The sequence below is a fragment of the Labrus mixtus genome, chromosome 24 (assembly GCF_963584025.1).
Source record: "Labrus mixtus chromosome 24, fLabMix1.1, whole genome shotgun sequence".
Classification (NCBI taxonomy): domain Eukaryota; kingdom Metazoa; phylum Chordata; class Actinopteri; order Labriformes; family Labridae; genus Labrus; species Labrus mixtus.
The window spans coordinates 11,191,580-11,213,473 of record NC_083635.1 but is presented as its reverse complement, the minus strand read 5'-3'; the positions used below and the strand labels follow the sequence as shown (position 1 = coordinate 11,213,473).

General features: G+C 33.5%; 2 protein-coding genes and 4 long non-coding RNA genes across 7 annotated transcripts; 4 read left to right on the top strand and 2 right to left on the bottom strand.

The window, feature by feature from the left end:
- The first annotated feature begins 61 nt into the window (after window positions 1–61).
- On the top strand, window positions 62–4,145 carry LOC132959884 (signal transducer and activator of transcription 1-like). Its single transcript, XM_061033132.1, has 10 exons — window positions 62–189; window positions 525–660; window positions 1,620–1,675; window positions 1,954–2,045; window positions 2,246–2,385; window positions 2,603–2,791; window positions 3,087–3,165; window positions 3,257–3,353; window positions 3,745–3,920; window positions 4,139–4,145. Exons 1-10 carry the CDS (start codon window positions 94–96, stop codon window positions 4,143–4,145), a joined length of 1,068 nt encoding a protein of 355 aa, XP_060889115.1. The 5' UTR covers window positions 62–93.
- A 3,786-nt stretch (window positions 4,146–7,931) lies between these two features.
- LOC132959679 (uncharacterized) lies at window positions 7,932–8,317 on the top strand. The gene is made up of 2 exons (XR_009667061.1): window positions 7,932–8,058; window positions 8,142–8,317. It is a non-coding gene; the product is annotated as an uncharacterized LOC132959679 (long non-coding RNA).
- Window positions 8,318–8,920: 603 nt separating this feature from the next.
- Window positions 8,921–13,651, bottom strand: LOC132959681 (uncharacterized). Its single transcript, XR_009667063.1, has 2 exons — window positions 13,569–13,651; window positions 8,921–9,512 (listed from the first exon to the last, which is right to left on the bottom strand). It is a non-coding gene; the product is annotated as an uncharacterized LOC132959681 (long non-coding RNA).
- Window positions 9,200–14,440, top strand: LOC132959675 (diacylglycerol kinase zeta-like). Of its 2 annotated transcripts, XR_009667057.1 has the most exons (3): window positions 9,200–9,217; window positions 9,482–9,581; window positions 13,981–14,440. XR_009667057.1 is itself a non-coding variant. In XM_061032867.1 (2 exons), exons 1-2 carry the CDS (start codon window positions 9,375–9,377, stop codon window positions 14,173–14,175), a joined length of 402 nt encoding a protein of 133 aa, XP_060888850.1. In that variant the 3' UTR covers window positions 14,176–14,196. The 2 variants fall into 2 exon arrangements, 1 of the variants encoding a protein (XP_060888850.1); XM_061032867.1 differs by lacking the exon at window positions 9,200–9,217 and having other exon boundaries at window positions 9,375–9,581; window positions 13,981–14,196.
- LOC132959682 (uncharacterized) lies at window positions 11,836–12,757 on the top strand. The gene is made up of 3 exons (XR_009667064.1): window positions 11,836–11,911; window positions 12,474–12,551; window positions 12,715–12,757. It is a non-coding gene; the product is annotated as an uncharacterized LOC132959682 (long non-coding RNA).
- Window positions 14,441–19,613: 5,173 nt separating the features above from the next.
- On the bottom strand, window positions 19,614–21,008 carry LOC132959683 (uncharacterized). Its single transcript, XR_009667065.1, has 3 exons — window positions 20,950–21,008; window positions 19,704–20,135; window positions 19,614–19,652 (listed from the first exon to the last, which is right to left on the bottom strand). It is a non-coding gene; the product is annotated as an uncharacterized LOC132959683 (long non-coding RNA).
- Window positions 21,009–21,894: the final 886 nt, after the last annotated feature.

The following is a 21,894-nucleotide window of genomic DNA, read 5'->3' as shown; positions in this document are numbered from 1 at the left end:
TGGACATGATTAGTAACTACAGTCAAACTAGAGTTTATGAGTTTGTTTATGATTATTTCCTGATGTTTGTTGTTGTTTTTGTTGTTGTAGGCCATGTCCCTGCCTGTTGTTGTCATCTCTAACGTCTGTCAGCTGCCCAGCGGCTGGGCCTCCATCCTCTGGTACAACATGCTGACCTCCGAGCCCAGGGTACATAACCAGGACTCTCATTGATGATTACAGATGTTTACTTATCACAAATATCAAAGATACAATTAGGTGATATCTTAATGATTTAAACAAGTTTCACAGCTGCCACCTTAAATTCATAAACAGACCATGAATACAATCTAAATGTTGACGCGTGTATAGCTGTTTTACGGTTTGCATTTTGAGTATATTTTGATGCCTGTTCTTTTTATATGAAGTAAGGTTTTGAATAAAGGTCTTCTATTCGTAACAGAGTGTCTTTAACTGTAGTTTTAAACCAAATGGTTTGACTTTTTGTGTTTCCATCTCTTCTTCTTTCCTCTCCTCTCCCTCAGAATCTGAAGTTCTTCCTCAGCCCTCCGCAGGCCAAGTGGTCTCAGCTGTCCGAGGTCCTCAGCTGGCAGTTCTCCTCCGTCACCAAGCGAGGCCTGAACCAGGAGCAGCTCAACATGCTGGCTGACAAACTGCTCGGTAGAAATTGTTTTCTTTTGGGGTTTTTTAACAGTTTTGTTTATTAAATTTTTGTACACAAAGAGGCAATAGGTTCACAGTACTTGTGAGTGACAGTGTTGCAAGGTTAACATCAACAAACAAAAACAAACAACATTTGAACAGGGTGGTCAGTCTGGTCACACTATGGATCACGGCTGTTAGTATACATAACAATCTCAGTCCTTAAAGCAGAGTCGAAGAGGGAAGACAAAAAAGAAACAATAAATAGATACATCAATACAATAATTACAAAGAGGTAGCAGCAGGACAGAGCAGGATCTTATCCAGGAACAAGTGGGAAAATAATCTTTTCTGCATGAACAAGGAAGGGGCCCCACAGTTCTCTGAATTTGCAGGCGTCTGGTGACATTTCTCACAGGACGGCTCAACTGTGTCATAGATCTTGGAGAGTCTAACCTTAGTCCAGTGAGTGCGGTGAACCACGCCTGGCACAGATAGATGAGGTATGCACCCGCTTAAGAATATCCCCCCAGAGCTCGTCCGAAATGCCCTCCCCCAGTTCCTCCTCCCAGAGAGCCTTCACAATATTCAAAGAGGTCGAGGATAGGGTTTGAATCTGACTATAAATATGTGAAATCATACCTCTTCTCATGATTGGGACTTGAATAAAGAGAGTATCTAGGGTTGTATCGGCAGGCAGGTTTGGAAATTGGGCATATGTATTGCGAGCAAAACTACAAGCTTGTAGGTATCGGAGAAAGTGACTCTTAGGAATAGAAAACAGTTCCTGGAGTTGTTGAAAAGATGCAAATACATTATTGATGTATAAATCTCTAAACCGTTTAATGCCAAGATTGGACCAAATCCCAAAAGTACCATCAGATATGGAGGGAGGGAAAGAAATAGTTTTCTTTAACAGATAAACACCTGCAGGACTTTCAAACAGGCCTTTAACTTTCATTTATTTTTATCTTCAGGAGCCAAAGCAAAGAGAAACCCAGAGGGACAAATCCCCTGGACCAAGTTCTGCAAGGTGAGCCCCATTCAGCCTGAGATTTAAGATCGTCAACATCTGTGATACTTTTCGATACCACAAGTTAAAAATGAATAAAATCTGTTATTTCAATATGATTGAAAGTTTGGAAAAGTACTAAAGCTGTCCAAAAACTTAGATCTTCAGTCTCATTTTAACCAAAAGCTGCAATAAGAGAAACATGTACAGGTTAGCAGATACTAATGAAGTGTTTTTGGTGCATCATAAAGTTAAAACTACATCTTCTCTTTGAACTAAATGTATTTGTCTGTAAGCAGAGTGCGAACGAGAAAGCGTATTCCTTCTGGTTGTGGATCGAAGGAATCCTGGATGTGATTAAAAGACACCTGCTTTCCCTTTGGAACGACGGGTGAGTGCTGCCGTCTTTCTTCAGTGTGAAGATTACACTTTTCTGAGATGTGCGGAGTGGATGTTAGAGTCATTTTCTGTGTGTGTGTGTGTGTGTGTGTGTGTGTGTGTGTGTGTGTGTGTGTGTGTGTGTGTGTGTGTGTGTGTGTGTGTGTGTGTGTGTGTGTGTGTGTGTGTGTGTGTGTGTGTGTGTGTGTGCAGCTCCATCATGGGCTTCATCAGTAAGGAGAGGGAGAAGGCTCTGCTCAGTGATAAGTGTCCCGGGACCTTCCTGCTCAGGTTCAGTGAGAGCAGCAGAGAGGGAGCCATCACCTTTACCTGGATCGAATACGACCTCTGCAGTGAGTGAAGGACTGATGCTGTTCATGTCTTATGTAAAGGAAGAATGTGAGACTCTTTGATCCAGTAGATATCGCCCTCCAGCACCAGCATTAAACCAAAACAAACAACAATATGCCCAGATAGGTCGTGCTGTGCTACCCCCAAACCTTCCGCTCAGTATCTGATATTTTCTGATATTTAAATTGAAGAACAGTTTCCTACTCCCTCTCTCTGCAGACAAGCCGCTCTTTCACTCTGTGGAGCCGTACACGAAGAAGGAGCTGTCCGCCGTCTCTCTGCCCGACATCATCCGTACCTACAAAGTGATGGCTGCCGAGAACATCCCCGAGAACCCGCTCCGCTTCCTCTACCCCAACATCCCAAAAGACAAGGCCTTCGGGAAATACTACCCCAAACCCACAGAGAGTAAGTGTTGTGGTTCCACAGTAAAACCATATGATCTGTTTATAAAATATGATGCTTTCTTACATTTCACAAACTGTGTATTAAGTATTAATGCTTCTTTTAAGAGTGTTTATTAAACTTAACAATCTGCAGGTGCTGTAAAAACATTAGACCTTTTATACAAACGAGCTGATGAGAGGTTTTTTATTACCTGTGATTTCAGCAAAGTATCTTATTGCAAAGTGCACATGTTTATTTAATGCTTATTGGGGACTAAATGCTGTTAAAGTTGAATCTGTGTTTATTTGACTTTTAGCTCAGGAGCCCATGGATGTGGAGAACAATCCAGATAGGAGCGGCTACATGAAGACAGAGCTCATTTCTGTCTCTGAAGTGTGAGCAGAGAACGTCACTTTTTAAACACATGTCAAATATTTTATTGGTAATGCATTGAGCAGATTTAATGTGGATTTGCTTTCTGTTCAGACATCCGTCCAGACTGCAGGACAACATGTTGCCCATGTCTCCTGATGACTACAGGGCGTTGTCACAGTTAGTCGGCCCCAGAGACATTGATGCTGTGGTGAGTATTTTGATAAGTTTCTGAACCAGCTTCTGTGAGCACCTCTTTAAAAACTGCTGTTTACAGTCTGCACAGGGTTTTTTTTTTTTTACAGGTTAAGATTTCTGTTAATTCATCATCTGTAAAGAAACAACACCTCAGATGAATGTAGACGAGTAAACTGACAATATGTCCACCTGAGATGAACCGGTAGATGTGTAGAAATGTAAACCCAGCTTTACTCTGTCTGTATTTATCTGTTATTTTGTCCTTGTTGATCTTAAATGCAGTTGCTTTAAGTATTGTTGTGTTGTGTGTAACTAAAGTTTAAATTTGGAATGTTTTTATGGGGTTTGGCCAGTAATGTGAGCTAAGTTTTGCTGTGTGTTTTCTCTTCTCTTGCTCTGCTCAGACCAACAATCTGCTTGGATTTGAAGAGCTTGATGTTCAGGTAGAGGCAGCCTCAGTTTGTTGCTCTACACTGAATTTCCTTTGTGTTGTTGTGCTAACATCACTTCTACATCTAACATACAGAGAAATAAATATGAATCAGAATGTTGCAGCCCTAAAGTCTAAAAATCTAAACATGTACTCCAGTTGCATGAATTTAACTGTTTTGCGATGCAGCGGCATGCAAAGGCGTGAATTTAAGTCGTTTTCACATCTGCACTCCTGAAAATATCTAGATCATTTCAGGAGGACTGCTCCGGAGATTCTCCTGATCTGGTTGTTCACATATCCAGAAGTTTCTTCATTTCATCCAAGTCTTCTTTCTGTACTCTCTTTCAGTGTCTTTGTTTCATCAGTGGTTGAACTCTGATGATCATTTTATCTGCTCTTAGAGGTGTGGTAAAGACCCTCACTACTTTTAAGTTACATACAGGTCAGTGTAGTAACCAGTCACCTTCTAGACACATTTGAGTGATTACATTCACTCTACTTGGAAGTCAAAGAATTTATATTTTTGCCCGATAATTACGAGGCCAAAAAGCAGAAAAGGCTTAAAAAGACATTCAAAACAAAAACCCTTGAAGCTAAAGAGTACGATATTTATCAGGTCTTTCTATCCTGACGGCTTTATGTTTTTTTGTTGATTATTCTAGTAGAAATAAATATAATACATCTGGTCTGAATATGGCTAAAATCCGGTTGAAACATTATTTTGTAAATATTTTTAATAAATGTGAAATATATCTACTCTGTTAGACACTTCCTGCATGTCGTTCCCCACTCTCTCTCCCTGATTTCCGACTCTATCCACTGTCCTATCGCTCCATGAAAGGCACAAAAAGCCCAAAAATAAATCTTAAAAAAAAATAAAAAATATGCAATCAATGAAGTTACACTTCAGATTCTTTGAGAGACTAACATGCATGTGTGATTAACAGACAATGGATTTTAATTAACATAAGCAGTAAACAGTTGCTTTATAATTTAAATAAAAGATTTTAAAAAATATGTTATCTGTGATTAAGTGAAGTCACATTTATTTATAAAGAAATAAAACAAAGAAAGCAGTTTGAATTTGTTGTATCTAGAACAAGAAAGGTGAAAAAAGAAACCTCCGAATGCAGTAATTCACAGAGTGACCACAGGAGGGCGCAACTTCGTCTTTAAACTCCATCTTTACACATTAGTATCTCAAACTAACTAATTTATCTGCTTCTTGGACACTTTGGAGAACGACAGGGAAAGGAAGAGAGAAACTGGAGGTAAACATCATTAACAGTGAATTTATCTGTGGGTAAGAATTCAGTCAGAGTCCTAAAGACCGGAAAACAGGTTAGCGTCTTCCCCTGCTAAGAGCTATGCTAACGAACGCAGTTAGTGGGGCGGTTAATGTTACCATGGTGACCCGAGTTTGACTTTCTCTTGTTGCTCATACCAAGAGTTTAAAAAACAAGTAAATTACATTAATAAATATTTTTTATCAATAAAACATTTGATTTTTGACTTAGTCTTGTTTATGTGTCCTCTTATTTATAACTTTTTCATTTCTTCGACAGAAACTTTCACCGTCACTTCCGGTTGAAGCTTCCGGTAATCACGCCCAAGTGTTCTCAGGTGTGTATATCATTGTTTCGACCAGGTAAGCGGTGCGGACCGCGGGCAGCCTGGCTGTCGATGGAAGAGGTGGAAGAAGAAGGAAAGATGAAGTCTAGATACTCAGTGAGTCATTCAAAGTCCAGTTTTGTGTGAAAAGACATAAAATAGAAATACCGGCGTCTTTATGCTAATGCTAACACCTGGGCTCATGCTGACGTCATTACAAATGTTTGTTAAGAGGAAACATCGTCAAAGTAAGCTGATGATAACGTTTATCAATATTATCACTTTACTAAACTATTTAACTTTTTTGACTAATGTGTAAATTAGTTAATCCGAGGTAAAATTATTTATGTTTTATTTCTTGATTGCACAAAAAAAAATATTTTCTCAACATTACTGTTCACAGAGCTCAGAAATTAAATGTTCATCTTGTTTAAGTAATATGAATAGACTTAATTTATTTAATTTAAAAAGTAAAAGCTCTGAATCCAGTTTTCTGTTTAATTCAAACTGTTTAATTTATTATTTAAGTGCAGTAACCAACTAACCACCAGAGGGCGCCCTTTCTATAGAAAGTGATTTATAAACGATAAAATACATTTATTTTCAACCTTTAACTTTAATTAGAGTCTTTGTTCTTGTGACAGTTAATGTATGGTAAAGATGTTTCTATATTATATTCTACATTTAAACTTTTTAATTAAGTTTGCTTCGGTCTCATCCAAAAGCCTTAAAGTGAAGTTAAACACAGATAATTTACAGTGAATGATAAAACCCAGGTTTATTCCAATCATCATGATGTTGTATAATCACAAACATTTTCTGTGTTTTACTAACTTGATGAACTAAAATTAGTTTTTCTTCTTCAACAGGAACTCTGTCGACGTCTTCCAGGAGGATCCCCCGTCGGTGGCCGTCTTCCTGCTCAGGTAGGAGACTCAATGCTTTCTTAATGTTGTTTTATTATGTTTTAGGTCTTATAGATGTTTTGACTTCATCCTTTTTAAAAAGCTACTAAGTCGATTTAGAGTTCAGGAACATCAGGTGTTTAATGAAATACTACAGTTTTATAATCCTTAGCTACATAGAGTTATCAGTATGTTGATGTTAAAGCTGATTTAAGGGGAGTTATGACCTCCTTTTAGTTTAGACCTTGATACAGCGCTTACTCCCTTAAATCAGCTTGAACATCAACATACTGATAACTCTATGTAGCTAAGGATTATAAAACTGTAGTATTTCATTAAACACCTGATGTTCCTGAACTCTAAATCGACTTCTTAGTAGCTGATTAAAATAACTGAGTCTAAACATTTATAAGACCTAAAACATAATAAAACAACATTAAGAAAGCTTTGAGCTCCTATCCAATGGGGTGCCTTGTATGTGCTGATGTATCATGTCTGTTAAATATTTTTTTGTAATAAAACTACTGCTATGTCCATTCTGCATCAGTGATCAGGCTCAGCTTTGTCTCTTTCATATTGCTTAATGTTGGTTATCTGCCAGCTGTGCTTAATTTACAGCTTTCATTGTATTGTCATTTTGAGGAAACATGTTTATTGTTAGTTAATATCTGTCACCCAAAGGAGCGACCAATAAATAGTTAAACTGTACTTCAAATGAAAACAAATCTAACACCAAGTTCACAGCTGTGTGACAAAGAAGGAAACAACTACTACAAAACATCAGGAATTACAGATGCTGACAACAAACATGAGACAAATTTAGAGTTTAACATTTTATTTATTATGAAAGTGGCAAAGAGAAAACAGACAAAAGAAAAGCTACAACAAGTAAGTTAACAGGTAAACTTTATTTCAAAGAAAATCCTTCCAGCTGCAGCACAGATCTACTCTTCAGAGTTCAGAGAGCGAGGAAACACCTGGAATATCAGACACAAAAAACAAAGACATCAGTTTACAGCTAGGATTGTACAGCTAGGAAAACATGAAAAGTAAAATGGGCCATTCTGATACATAACTAATTTTTAATCATTTAATTAAGTCAAAAGAATCTCTACATCAAAGAGAGAGTTAAGATTAAAATTTAAAAGTTTGGAGCATCATGTAAAAGCACGCCAAAACTAAAATGGTGGTTAATTTGAGATAAGACATGTTTACACGTCTTTCAAATGTATAAAATTGATCACAGATCAACATTTATAATGGTTTAAATATGTAGCCGTGATGTCTTAACACAGATGTTTGTAGTTTTATCTGCACCTACTTAGCATCAAGAATATGACTATATGTGACTTAAACAGTTAAAATACTCAACATGTTGAATGAAGCAGGCGAGGCAGCGTGGTGTAGCAGACATGTTCACAGCTCTTTGTTTTGTTCAGGCTGCCCCTAAAAGTGTTAAAAAAAACATCACAATTAGTTTAAACTTCAAAATGTTTGTTATTGTAAAGTGTCTGCAGATAACTTTTCTTCTGATTTGGAGATAAGTGAATAAAAATGGACTGATGAATGAAAGTTAACATTCAGCAATAAGCATGTTTCCTAATAGAAAATCATTTACATTAAAGAAGACGATTGAAACAGCTTGAACAAACTTTAAAAACTGTTTTATTTTTAATAAATTCCCCAATTTAAAATGTAAATCAAACATTTGTAACATTCTCTCTGTAGAGCTGCTGGTTGAGTGTGTGAAGAACAAAGACTTAAAGAAGGTGAGTGACAGTTTCATCTCTCACTACAGACCTTTGCACCTCATTTCTACATACTCACATGTGTCTTTGAATTGAATCATCAGCTGCAGGAGCTGCACCTGAAGGGAGCCGACCTCACGTCACTCCACTCCACTCGTCCGGCTGCAGGTGACGTCATCACGCTGCCAGTGCACGAAGCAAAGAGATGGTCCTCTACATCCTCCACAGGTGTGTGTACAGTCCTCCACCTGTTTGGTGCACGTATGGAGTGAGTCAGGATGTTAGTTACTCTTTTGATTTATTCACCAGATTGAAGGAGTGAAAACTACAAAACACAAGAACATTTAGTTTAGTCATTACCAAAGTTCTACAATAAACAATAAACTAATACACCACAAAAGAAAGCTTAGTTGTTGCTAATGCTAAGCTACATGCTAATGCTAAGCCACATGTTATGCTACATCAATCAGATGCAATACGCAACAAATTATAACAAGCTAATGTTAAGCTACATGCTAAACCTTAACTTCAGTAAAGTGAAGGAACTTACATTTCTGTTGCTGCCTGCTGTGTGCAGTCTTGAAGACTAAAGAAGGAACCCTCAACTTCCTGCTTCCTTTATAGGCGGGCACTTCCTGTTTGAACAGTCACTTCCTGTAGCAGTACCTGTACCTTTAAGAGTTTACCAAATAACCAGGTGTAGCTCATTAGAAGAATCCTTAGTTGTTTTTTTTTTTTACCATTAATGAATGTATGTGGATTCTTTTCATCATAGGTATGTATGTAGTTTTATTCAAAATAGGAATATGTAGTTTTTTTCTTTCTGTATTCTAGTGTTTGAATAAATGGGAAACTTTCAATGACAGGCTTGTAAAACAATAAGTCAGTTCAATCAATCTTTATTTTGTAGAGCGCCAACTCAATACAAATGTTATCTCAAGACACTTTACAAACAGCAGGTAAGAGAGAGTCTTGTCTGGGTTAAAGGCAGGGTTGATCATTTTCTAAAAGTAGCATTCCCTCAGTGCTCCGTCTGCACCCACCCCAGAAGCAGACCTCAGCTCATTGCTTGCATTGTCAGGACCAAAAGACAATTTCAACCAGAATCTTAAAAAGTGGATCTGGAGAAAATCACCAACCCTGCCTTTAACTAGTTTTTAGTCGTTACAGAAAAACTGCAGTAAGTACAGATTCTATTTCTGCATGAAAACATCTAACATTGAACTGAAACCATGAGGTTTTTAAAATTTTAAACACTTTATTTAAATGTTAACAGAGTGTAGATGATGATGCTGTATCTGTGCTCTGATCTCTGTTCAGTCTATATGTGATGATATATGTGCCATCATAAACACAAGACACCAAAAGAAGCAGCAGGGGGGTTGATGTCTGTTCCTCGGGTGATGTTGTCTCTCTCTCTCTCTCTCTCTCTTCTGTTGACCAGGGGGGAGACGGTCCTTCACCGAGCTGCGTCCCTGTGTCAAAGAACTATCTGTCATTATCTGGTTGAAGCAGGAGCCTCGCTCATGAAGACAGACCTACAGGTACAGTTCAGACTCTAACCTGCAGGCTTTAAAATGAATATCATTATAGTACATTATATTAAGTAAGTTTCATCCAACACAGCTGAAAGATAAAAACAACAAACATTAAAGACTAAGAAGACAAACTACGACTGAAAGAAAACTGCACAGAAAAGCTACAAGACAACAGCTAACAAGTAAATAAAACTAAACAACAGCTAAAAGGTAAATAAAACTAAACAACAGCTAAAAAGTAAATAAAACTAAACAACAACTAAAAGGTAAATAAAACTAAACAACAGCTAAAAAGTAAATACAACTAAACAACAACTAAAAGGTAAATAAAACTAAACAACAGCTAACAAGTAAATAAAACTAAACAACAGCTAAAAAGTAAATAAAACTAAACAACAGCTAAAAGGTAAATAAAACTAAACAACAACTAAAAGGTAAATAAAACTAAACAACAGCTAAAAGGTAAATAAAACTAAACAACAGGTAACAGGTAAATAAAAATAAACAACAGCTAAAAGGTAAATAAAACAACAGCTAAAAAGTAAATAAAACTAAACAACAACTAAAAAGTAAATAAAACAAAAGCTAAAAGGTAAATAAAAATAAACAACAGCTAAAAGGTAAATAAAACAACAGCTAAAAGGTAAATAAAACAACAGCTAAAAAGTAAATAAAACTAAACAACAGCTAAAAGGTAAATAAAACAACAGGTAAAAGGTAAATAAAACTAAACAACAACTAAAAGGTAAATAAAACAACAGCTAAAAGGTAAATAAAACTAAACAACAGCTAAAAGGTAAATAAAACTAAACAACAACTAAAAGGTAAATAAAACTAAACAACAGCTAAAAGGTAAATAAAACTAAACAACAACTAAAAGGTAAATAAAACTAAACAACAACTAACAGGTAAATAAAAATAAACAACAGCTAAAAGGTAAATAAAACAACAGCTAAAAAGTAAATAAAACTAAACAACTAAAAAGTAAATAAAACAAAAGCTAAAAGGTAAATAAAAATAAACAACAGCTAAAAGGTAAATAAAACAACAGCTAAAAGGTAAATAAAACTAAACAACAGCTAAAAAGTAAATAAAACAACAGCTAAAAGGTAAATAAAACTAAACAACAGCTAAAAGGTAAATAAAACAACAGCTAAAAAGTAAATAAAACAACAGCTAAAAGGTAAATAAAACTAAACAACAGCTAAAAGGTAAATAAAACAACAACTAAAAAGTAAATAAAACAACAGCTAAAAGGTAAATAAAAGTAAACAACAACTAAAAAGTAAATAAAACAACAGCTAAAAAGTAAATAAAACTAAACAACAACTAAAAAGTAAATAAAACAACAGCTAAAAAGTAAATAAAACAACAGCTAAAAAGTAAATAAAACAACAGCTAAAAAGTAAATAAAACAACAGCTAAAAGGTAAATAAAACAACAGCTAAAAAGTAAATAAAACAACAGCTAAAAGGTAAATAAAACTAAACAACAACTAAAAAGTAAATAAAACAACAACTAAAAAGTAAATAAAACTAAACAACAACTAAAAAGTAAATAAAACAACAGCTAAAAAGTAAATAAAACAACAGCTAAAAGGTAAATAAAACTAAACAACAGCTAAAAGGTAAATAAAAATAAACAACAGCTAAAAGGTAAATAAAACAACAGCTAAAAAGTAAATAAAACAACAGCTAAAAGGTAAATAAAACTAAACAACAGCTAAAAGGTAAATAAAACAACAACTAAAAAGTAAATAAAACAACAGCTAAAAGGTAAATAAAAGTAAACAACAACTAAAAAGTAAATAAAACAACAGCTAAAAAGTAAATAAAACTAAACAACAACTAAAAAGTAAATAAAACAACAGCTAAAAAGTAAATAAAACTAAACAACAACTAAAAAGTAAATAAAACAACAGCTAAAAAGTAAATAAAACTAAACAACAGCTAAAAAGTAAATAAAACAACAGCTAAAAAGTAAATAAAACAACAGCTAAAAGGTAAATAAAACTAAACAACAGCTAAAAGGTAAATAAAAATAAACAACAGCTAAAAGGTAAATAAAACAACAGCTAAAAAGTAAATAAAACAACAGCTAAAAGGTAAATAAAACTAAACAACAGCTAAAAGGTAAATAAAACAACAACTAAAAAGTAAATAAAACAACAGCTAAAAGGTAAATAAAAGTAAACAACAACTAAAAAGTAAATAAAACAACAGCTAAAAAGTAAATAAAACTAAACAACAACTAAAAAGTAAATAAAACAACAGCTAAAAAGTAAATAAAACTAAACAACAACTAAAAAGTAAATAAAACTAAACAACAGGTAAAAGGTAAATAAAACTAAACAACAACTAAAAAGTAAATAAAACATAAGCTAAAAGGTAAATAAAAATAAACAACAGCTAAAAGGTAAATAAATCAACAGCTAAAAGGTAAATAAAACTAAACAACAGCTAAAAGGTAAATAAAACAACAGCTAAAAGGTAAATAAAACTAAACAACAGCTAAAAGGTAAATAAAACTAAACAACAGCTAAAAGGTAAATAAAACAACAGCTAAAAGGTAAATAAAACTAAACAACAGCTAAAAGGTAAATAAAACTAAACAACAGCTGAAAGGTAAATAAAACAACAGCTAAAAGGTAAATAAAACAACAGCTAAAAGGTAAATAAAACTAAACAACAGCTAAAAGGTAAATAAAACAACAGCTAAAAAGTAAATAAAACAACAGCTAAAAGGTAAATAAAACTAAACAACAACTAAAAAGTAAATAAAACAACAGGTAAAAAGTAAATAAAACTAAACAACAACTAAAAAGTAAATAAAACAACAGGTAAAAAGTAAATAAAACTAAACAACAACTAAAAAGTAAATAAAACAACAGCTAAAAAGTAAATAAAACTAAACAACAGCTAACAGGTAAATAAAATTAAACAACAGCTAAAAGGTAAATAAAACAACAGCTAAAAGGTAAATAAAACAACAACTAAAAGGTAAATAAAAGTAAACAACAGCTAACAGGTAAATAAAATTAAACAACAGCTAAAAGGTAAATAAAAGTAAACAACAGCTAAAAGGTAAATAAAAGTAAACAACAGCTAACAGGTAAATAAAACTAAACAACAGCTAAAAGGTAAATAAAACTAAACAACAGGTAAAAGGTAAATAAAACAAAAGCTAAAAGGTAAATAAAACTAAACAACAGCTAAAAGGTAAATAAAACAAAAGCTAAAAGGTAAATAAAACTAAACAACAGGTAAATAAGACAACAAGCCTTCTGTGTTTAATTTAGTCAAAGAAACAGCAGTCTGATTAATTTATTATTTAAGTGCAGTAACCAACAACTAACCACCAGAGGGCGCCCTCTCTATATAAAGTGATTTATAAAAGATAAAATACATTTATTTTCAACCTATAACTTTAATTAGAGTCTTACATCATTGTTTGGTAAATTATTTATATTAAAGCTGCATTTTTACCTTAAACCTTTTCTTCTTAGGTTTAATTTTACTTTTCAAACTTACCTTTTAATCAATTTAATTAGTTTATTGTCGTTTGGTTTTCTTAATGAAAATACCACAAACCTTTTTATTGATTTAATTGAAATGATCAATTTGATTAAAACTGCTTTTTAGATTAGGATTAAAATATTTGATGAGTAAATCTTACAGCTCATTGAGATAATTTAGATTAAACATAAATTAAAAGGAAACATTTACAAGTTAAAAAGGTTGTTTTAAAATTCTTCTTCCTTGCCTTGATTTTTTTAACTTTCATATGCTCATAACTCTTCTTCACCTACTTTATGTTCTCGATTAACAATTAATAATATCAGTCTGTGATCACAGAATATCACAGACTTTTAGTTTAGGAGCACTCAAACGTGTGAATCTAATTCACAGCTAGGATTGAACAATACGTGAAAAGTAAATGTGCCATTATGATACACTACTCATTTTAAATTAACTAACTGAAAATACTTCTTACCTTTGTGAAAGAAAAGTCAAATAATATTGTTGCCACGAGCGGAGCAAATACGAGGAGGACATCAGCAACCTGTACAAACATCTGGATGAAGAATAGACTAAAGTCAAAGACAAGACACAACATTAGAAGAACAGTTTGAAGACAACCTGCTTAAAGATTCAAACTAAATACAAAGACTTTCATTTTCTCAATTATTATTATTACTTGATGTCCTTTTCTTGTAATAATTCACAGGATGATGAGATCAACCAACACAGTCAGCTGGCTGACAAACTCAAGGAGCAGATGAAGAAGAGGTTTGTCTCTCAGCCAATGAAATACAAAAGAAATATCAAGTATTTTCATTGAAACATGGATTTCATGAGGATGATCATTTCTGCATGAACTCACTGTGACCCCACGTCCCTCCCAGGAGGAGCTGTGCCGGCTGCAAACGGAGAACCAGCTGGCCAAGGAGGAGGTGAAGGAGGTGCTGCAGGCGCTGGAGGAGCTCGCCGTCAACTACGAGCAGAAGAGGCAAGAGGTGGAGGAGAGAGATCAGACCAACCTGCAGCACGAGACGGTACAGATATGTTTCAGGAGAAAGTGTTTAAAGTCTGCATCTTGACTTCTGCATCATCATCATCAGCAGTGACGTCAACACAGCTGAGAAACTACTTCAGTTAGAAGAGTCAGATTTGATACACTGAAGCAGACATGAACATTAACTCACAGCTAACACATCACACCACATGTTCTGTCCAGACTGCTGAATGATCAGAGGGAAAACCAAACATTCAATCATTCAGCTTAACCAACAAGGCAGATCCAGGTACCGGCCGCAGCGGGACTCGAACACCATTTAAAGTGTCTAAAGAGGGTAGTGTTGTAGTCATGACTACACTAAGACCAAGACCACAAATATCTGTGTGTGCAGGTTTTAACACCGGGAAGGTTGTGGTCGTAACCAGGGGATAAAAATCGAACTACAAATGGAGTTTGAAGTTATTTCTTGTTTTTTCCTTCTAGTCCCAGACCGAGACCTTCAAGGAGTCTCAAGGAGTCTCAAGGAGCACATGAGGGTGTTCCAGGACTTCTGATTGGCCCTTCTTATTGTTTCTGTTAACAATGCTGAGGTTACCAAACCAACAGATCTCAGTAAAAGAATGAATGTTGTTTGATCACCTGTCTGTTTCTCTCATCGGTCTTCTTATATCTGTGAATCTGTAACTCTGGATTTATCAACAGGAAGTGCTCTGGAGTGCAACAGGAAGTGCTCTGGAGTTATCAACAGGAAGTGCTCTGGAGTGCAACAGGAAGTGCTCTGGATTTATCAACAGGAAGTGCTCTGGAGTGCAACAGGAAGTGCTCTGGATTTATCAACAGGAAGTGCTCTGGAGTGCAACAGGAAGTGCTCTGGATTTATCAACAGGAAGTGCCCTGGAGTGCAACAGGAAGTGCTCTGGATTTATCAAGAGGAAGTTGAGGGTTCTTTCTTTCTTTAATCTTCAAGGCAGCAACAGAGATGTAAGTTCCTTTACTGTACTGAAGTTAAGGTTTAGCATTAGCATGTAGCTTAGCATTAGCCTTGTTATAATTTGTTTGTTTGTATCTGATGTAGCATAGCATGTGGCTTAGCATTAACATGTGGCTTAGCATTAGCATGTAGCTTAGCATTAGCATTGTTATAATTTGTTTGCATCTGATGTAGCATAGCATGTGGCTTAGCATTAACATGTGGCTTAGCATTAGCATGTAGCTTAGCATTAGCATGTAGCCGCCAGATAGTCTATCTGCAGCTGTACTTTAATCCTCTGCACCTTCAGTATTCTGAGAGTCTCACTGCAGGAACTTTGTCTGTTTGGTGATGTTGGATTAACAGAGTTTAATAATCCAGTGACACACACACACACACACATGCACACACGCACACACACCAGTGGAAATACACGTTTTTATTTCTTAACACAAGGCGTTAAACAGAAAGAAGACGATTGAAACAGCTTAAACAAACTTAAAAAATAGTTTTTATTTTGAATTTATTCCCGTATTTAAAATACAAATGAAACATTTGAACATTCTCTCTACAGATCGATGATATCAGACCTTTAAACCTCAGTTCTACATACTCACATGTGCATGCTTTGCTCCGTGTTCCCCAACATTTTAAAGAACCTCTTTGTCTTTGAATTGCAGGAGCTGCACCTGAAGGGAGCTAAGAGATGGTCCGAGTCCGTCAGCCAATCAGTGACTCTGTTGATTTATTCACCAGATTGAAGGAGTGAAAACTACAAAACACAAGAACATTTAGTTTAGTCATTACCAAAGTTCTAGATAAATTCAAACAATAAACTAATGCTAAGCTACATGCTAATGCTAAGCTACATGCTAAGCTAAACTTACATCTCTGTTGCTGCCTGCTTGAAGATTAAAGAAAGAACCCTCAACTTCCTGTTTCCTTTATAACTTCCTGTTTCCTTTATAACTTCCTGTTTCCTGAATGATCCAGAGAGAGGAGAGGTGTTCTTGGTGTTAACATATATAATTGACCATATGTATATATAATAAATCAAATCTGATGTCATGGTGGGAACAATGGACCATTAATGAATTTAGGTTAGTATGTTGTTTAAAAAAAAAAAGTTAGTGAGTAAATTATAAGATTTGAACCCTCCATCTCCAGACACAGCAGGATTCAAACCCAGGCTCACCACTTACAGAGCTTGGGAGCCTCAATCTTATCCACTACACTACTGATGCCTTCACTCTATGTCATGAGCTCCGGGCGTATTTATCATCGTCATTTCAGATGTTAGACTTTAAAACCCACGACCTCCAGACTCCAAGTCCTCGTTCTATCTCCTGAGCCACAGAGACAGATGCTGGACTCTGATTCTCAGATCTCTTGAGTCTTTCCTTTGGACCAACACCTTTAAGATAATGGTGTGTGTGTGTGGTCGTCTGAGAAACTCTGTCTTTGAGTGTTTCCTGTGGATCCATACTGGCAGGTTGCTTCACTATGTTCCTCTTGAGTCTTTCATTTAGGACCGACACCTTTAAAATTCACTGAGTCCTGATAAGATTCGAACCCACGACCTCCAGACTCCAAGTCCTCCTTCTATCTCCTGAGCCACAGAGACAGATGCAGACTCTGTGTCTCATTCTGGATCTGTTTGTTGTTTTGTTCAAGTCTCAGATTTCTTTTAAATATATGTTAAATAAATGATTTATTGGGGGGGGGACGTCCTGCATCTGTTTGGCTTCCTGGCTTGGCAGACAGTACTACCTCAAACTACCTCATGTTTACTTCAGCATCTCTCCACTATTATCCTGTTTAGCCTTGTACATATTAGTCTCTGATTATTGTTGATATTTAATATTATACTTTTGTACAAAGAGAGCACAGTTTATAAAAGTTAAACTCCTCGTGTGTTTAAGAATACCTGACCAATAAAGCTGATTCTGAAGGATTTCTGTGGCTTTGATAACTGTTGGAAACATTATTTTGGTCCATTATTTGGCCCCTTTAATACTAATTGGTGTTGTATTTTATATCGTTGGAAAGCCTGATGAGTCACCTTTACAACGAGGTGTAACTTGTAAGGATCAACACAGCTAAACATGAGTAGCACTCTAAATGGACACAGCAGTAGTTTTATTACAATAAAATATTGAACAGACATGATGACCTCTGTTTTGTACATGTTACATCAGCACAATACAATAAGGTGTCACAGGTGAGGGGGGGGGGTGTTACATCCAGCCAGTCTCCAGCCCCATTGGGTAGGAGCTCAAAGCTTTCTTAATGTTTTATTATGTTATTATTATTCCAGGTCTTATAGAAGTTTAGTTATTTTAATCATTTGATCCTTTTTGGAGTGGAGGAACATCAGGTGTTTAATGAAATAAGGATTATAAAAATGTATTTCATTAAACACCTGATGTTCCTCCACTCCAAAAAGGATCAAATGATTAAAATAACTGAGTCTAAACATCTATAAGACCTAAAACCTGGAACATAATAAAACAACATTAAGAAAGCTTTGAGTCTCCTACCTGAGCAGGAAGACGACCACCGACGGGGGATCCTCCTGGAAGACGTCGACAGAGTTCCTGTTGAAGAAGAAAAACTAATTTTAGTTCATCAAGTTAATAAAACACAGAAAATGTTTGTGATTATACAACATCATGATGATTGGAATAAACCTGAGTTTTATCATTCACTGTAAATTATCTGTGTTTAACTTCACTTTAAGGCTTTTGGATGAAGCAAACTTCAATTCAAAGTTTAAATGTAGAATATAATATAGAAACATTAAGTATAAGGTCTGAAGAAACATCAAAACAGATTTATCTTATATTATAAGTTTTACAATAATTCTACAAGTTTGTTTACCTTTAACTTGTGCGAGCTTTTGGGGGAAAGAAAATGCTGAATACATATATATAATATATATTCAGAGTTGTAATTAATCTGTGATATTATCAATGAACTTAATATAATGGAGAACATAAGGTAGATGAAGAAGAGTTATGAGCATATGAAAGTTAATAAAATCAAGGCAAGGAAGAAGAATTTTAAAACAACCTTTTTAACTTGTAAATGTTTCCTTTAATTTATGTTTAATCTAAATTATCTCAATGAGCTGTAAGATTTACTCATCAAATATTTTAATCCTAATTAAAAAAGCAGATTTAATCAGAATGATCATTTCAATTAAATCAATAAAAAGGTTTGTGGTATTTTCATTAATAAAACCAAACGACAATAAACTAATTAAATTGATTAAAAAGTAAGTTTGAAAAGTAAAATTAAACCTAAGAAGAAAAGGTTTAAGGTAAAAATGCAGCTTTAATATAAATAATTTACTAAACAATGATGTAAGACTCTAATTAAAAGTTATAGGTTGAAAATAAATGTATTTTATCTTTTATAAATCACTTTATATAGAGAGGGCGCCCTCTGGTGGTTAGTTGTTGGTTACTGCACTTAAATAATAAATTAATCAGACTGCTGTTTCTTTGACTAAATTAAACACAGAAGGCTTGTTGTCTTATTTACCTGTTGTTTAGTTTTATTTACCTTTTAGTTGTTGTTTAGTTGTATTTACCTTTTAGTTGTTGTTTAGTTTTATTTACCTTTTAGTTGTTGTTTAGTTTTATTTACCTTTTACCTGTTGTTTAGTTTTATTTACCTTTTAGTTGTTGTTTAGTTTTATTTACCTTTTAGTTGTTGTTTAGTTTTATTTACCTTTTAGTTGTTGTTTAGTTTTATTTACCTTTTACCTGTTGTTTAGTTTTATTTACCTTTTAGTTGTTGTTTAGTTTTATTTACCTTTTAGTTGTTGTTTAGTTTTATTTACCTTTTAGTTGTTGTTTAGTTTTATTTACCTTTTACCTGTTGTTTAGTTTTATTTACCTTTTAGCTGTTGTTTAGTTGTATTTACCTTTTAGCTGTTGTTTTATTTACCTTTTAGTTGTTGTTTAGTTTTATTTACCTTTTAGCTGTTGTTTAGTTTTATTTACCTTTTAGCTGTTGTTTAGTTTTATTTACCTTTTACCTGTTGTTTAGTTTTATTTACCTTTTACCTGTTGTTTAGTTTTATTTACCTTTTAGCTGTTGTTTAGTTTTATTTACCTTTTAGTTGTTGTTTAGTTTTATTTACCTTTTACCTGTTGTTTAGTTTTATTTACCTTTTAGCTGTTGTTTAGTTGTATTTACCTTTTAGCTGTTGTTTAGTTTTATTTACCTTTTAGCTGTTGTTTAGTTTTATTTACCTTTTAGTTGTTGTTTAGTTTTATTTACCTTTTAGCTGTTGTTTAGTTTACCTTTTAGTTGTTGTTTAGTTTTATTTACCTTTTAGCTGTTGTTTTATTTACCTTTTAGTTGTTGTTTAGTTTTATTTACCTTTTAGCTGTTGTTTAGTTTTATTTACCTTTTACCTGTTGTTTAGTTTTATTTACCTTTTAGCTGTTGTTTAGTTTTATTTACCTTTTAGTTGTTGTTTAGTTTTCTTTACCTTTTAGTTGTTGTTTAGTTTTATTTACCTTTTACCTGTTGTCTTAGTTTTATTTACCTTTTACCTGTTGTTTAGTTTTATTTACCTTTTAGCTGTTGTTTAGTTTACCTTTTAGTTGTTGTTTAGTTGTATTTACCTTTTAGCTGTTGTTTTATTTACCTTTTAGCTGTTGTTTTATTTACCTTTTAGTTGTTGTTTAGTTTTATTTACCTTTTAGCTGTTGTTTAGTTTTATTTACCTTTTAGCTGTTGTTTAGTTTTATTTACCTTTTACCTGTTGTTTAGTTTTATTTACCTTTTAGCTGTTGTTTTATTTACCTTTTAGCTGTTGTTTAGTTTTATTTACCTTTTAGTTGTTGTTTAGTTTTCTTTACCTTTTAGTTGTTGTTTAGTTTTATTTACCTTTTAGCTGTTGTTTAGTTTTATTTACCTTTTAGTTGTTGTTTAGTTTTATTTACCTTTTAGCTGTTGTTTAGTTTTATTTACCTTTTAGTTGTTGTTTAGTTTTATTTACCTTTTAGCTGTTGTTTAGTTTTATTTACCTTTTAGCTGTTGTTTAGTTTTATTTACTTTTTTAGCTGTTGTTTAGTTTTATTTACCTTTTAGTTGTTGTTTAGTTTTATTTACCTTTTAGTTGTTGTTTAGTTTTATTTACCTTTTAGCTGTTGTTTAGTTTTATTTACCTTTTAGTTGTTGTTTAGTTTTATTTACCTTTTAGTTGTTGTTTAGTTTTATTTACCTTTTATCTGTTGTTTAGTTTTATTTACCTTTTAGTTGTTGTTTAGTTTTATTTACCTTTTAGCTGTTGTTTAGTTTTATTTACCTTTTAGTTGTTGTTTAGTTTTATTTACCTTTTAGTTGTTGTTTAGTTTTATTTACCTTTTAGCTGTTGTTTAGTTTTATTTACCTTTTAGTTGTTGTTTAGTTTTATTTACCTTTTAGTTGTTGTTTAGTTTTATTTACCTTTTAGTTGTTGTTTAGTTTTATTTACCTTTTAGCTGTTGTTTAGTTTTATTTACCTTTTAGTTGTTGTTTAGTTTTATTTACCTTTTAGTTGTTGTTTAGTTTTATTTACCTTTTATCTGTTGTTTAGTTTTATTTACCTTTTAGTTGTTGTTTAGTTTTATTTACCTTTTATCTGTTGTTTAGTTTTATTTACCTTTTAGTTGTTGTTTAGTTTTATTTACCTTTTAGTTGTTGTTTAGTTTTATTTACCTTTTAGCTGTTGTTTAGTTTTATTTACCTTTTAGTTGTTGTTTAGTTTTATTTACCTTTTAGTTGTTGTTTAGTTTTATTTACCTTTTAGTTGTTGTTTAGTTTTATTTACCTTTTAGTTGTTGTTTAGTTTTATTTACCTTTTAGCTGTTGTTTAGTTTTATTTACCTTTTACCTGTTGTTTAGTTTTATTTACCTTTTACCTGTTGTTTAGTTTTATTTTGTTGGTTACTGCACTTAAATAATAAATTAATCAGACTGCTGTTTCTTTGACTAAATTAAACACAGAAGGCTGGATTAAGAGCTTTTACTTTTAAATAAAATAAATGAAGTTTATTCATATTACTTGAGTAAGATGAACATTTAATCTCTGAGCTCTGTGAACAGTAATGTTTAGAAAATCATTTTACCTCTGAGCTGCAGCACAGAGCGAGGAAACACCTGCACACACCTGTACAAAGAAACAAGAAGAAAATACAGAATTTTGAGTTCAACCAACAACTTTCAACTAAAACGACATATCCGATTTTAACGAGCACTATGTAATGTGACTAATGAGACTAAATATAAAGACAGACGATGTTGCTATGGTTCAGTTAGCACTAACATTAGCAGACACCTGAGGAGCACACCTGAGCGTGATGCGCAGCAGCGGTCCAGCGGAAGTGACGTTGGTCGTGTCATTCCCAGGTAAAGGTCGTATCGATGTAGAGAACTCATTGTGAATTAGGAGACACAATAACAAAATTCAGTAAAACACCGAAAATCAATGAAAACGTTAATTTTTAGATTTATAATCTATAAATGTGGATAGATACTGTTGTTTAAATGATTTGTCTATTAGTGAAATAATCCAAACACTCAAGAAAACACTAATATTTTACTGACATTACAAACACATCTTGTAGTAGTTATAGGTGTAGTCACTTTAATTACCAACCATTTAAAAAATATTCAGTCTTTTCATTTAGTTTGTTTTAACAGCTTCTTAAATAAGTATAAACTGCACTATTTATATTTATCCAGACATTTATGTGTTGGATAAAAAGGTTAATAAGAGGATACATTTCTGTTATAGTGACTGTTGGATGTAATTACAACCCATCGCCAGCA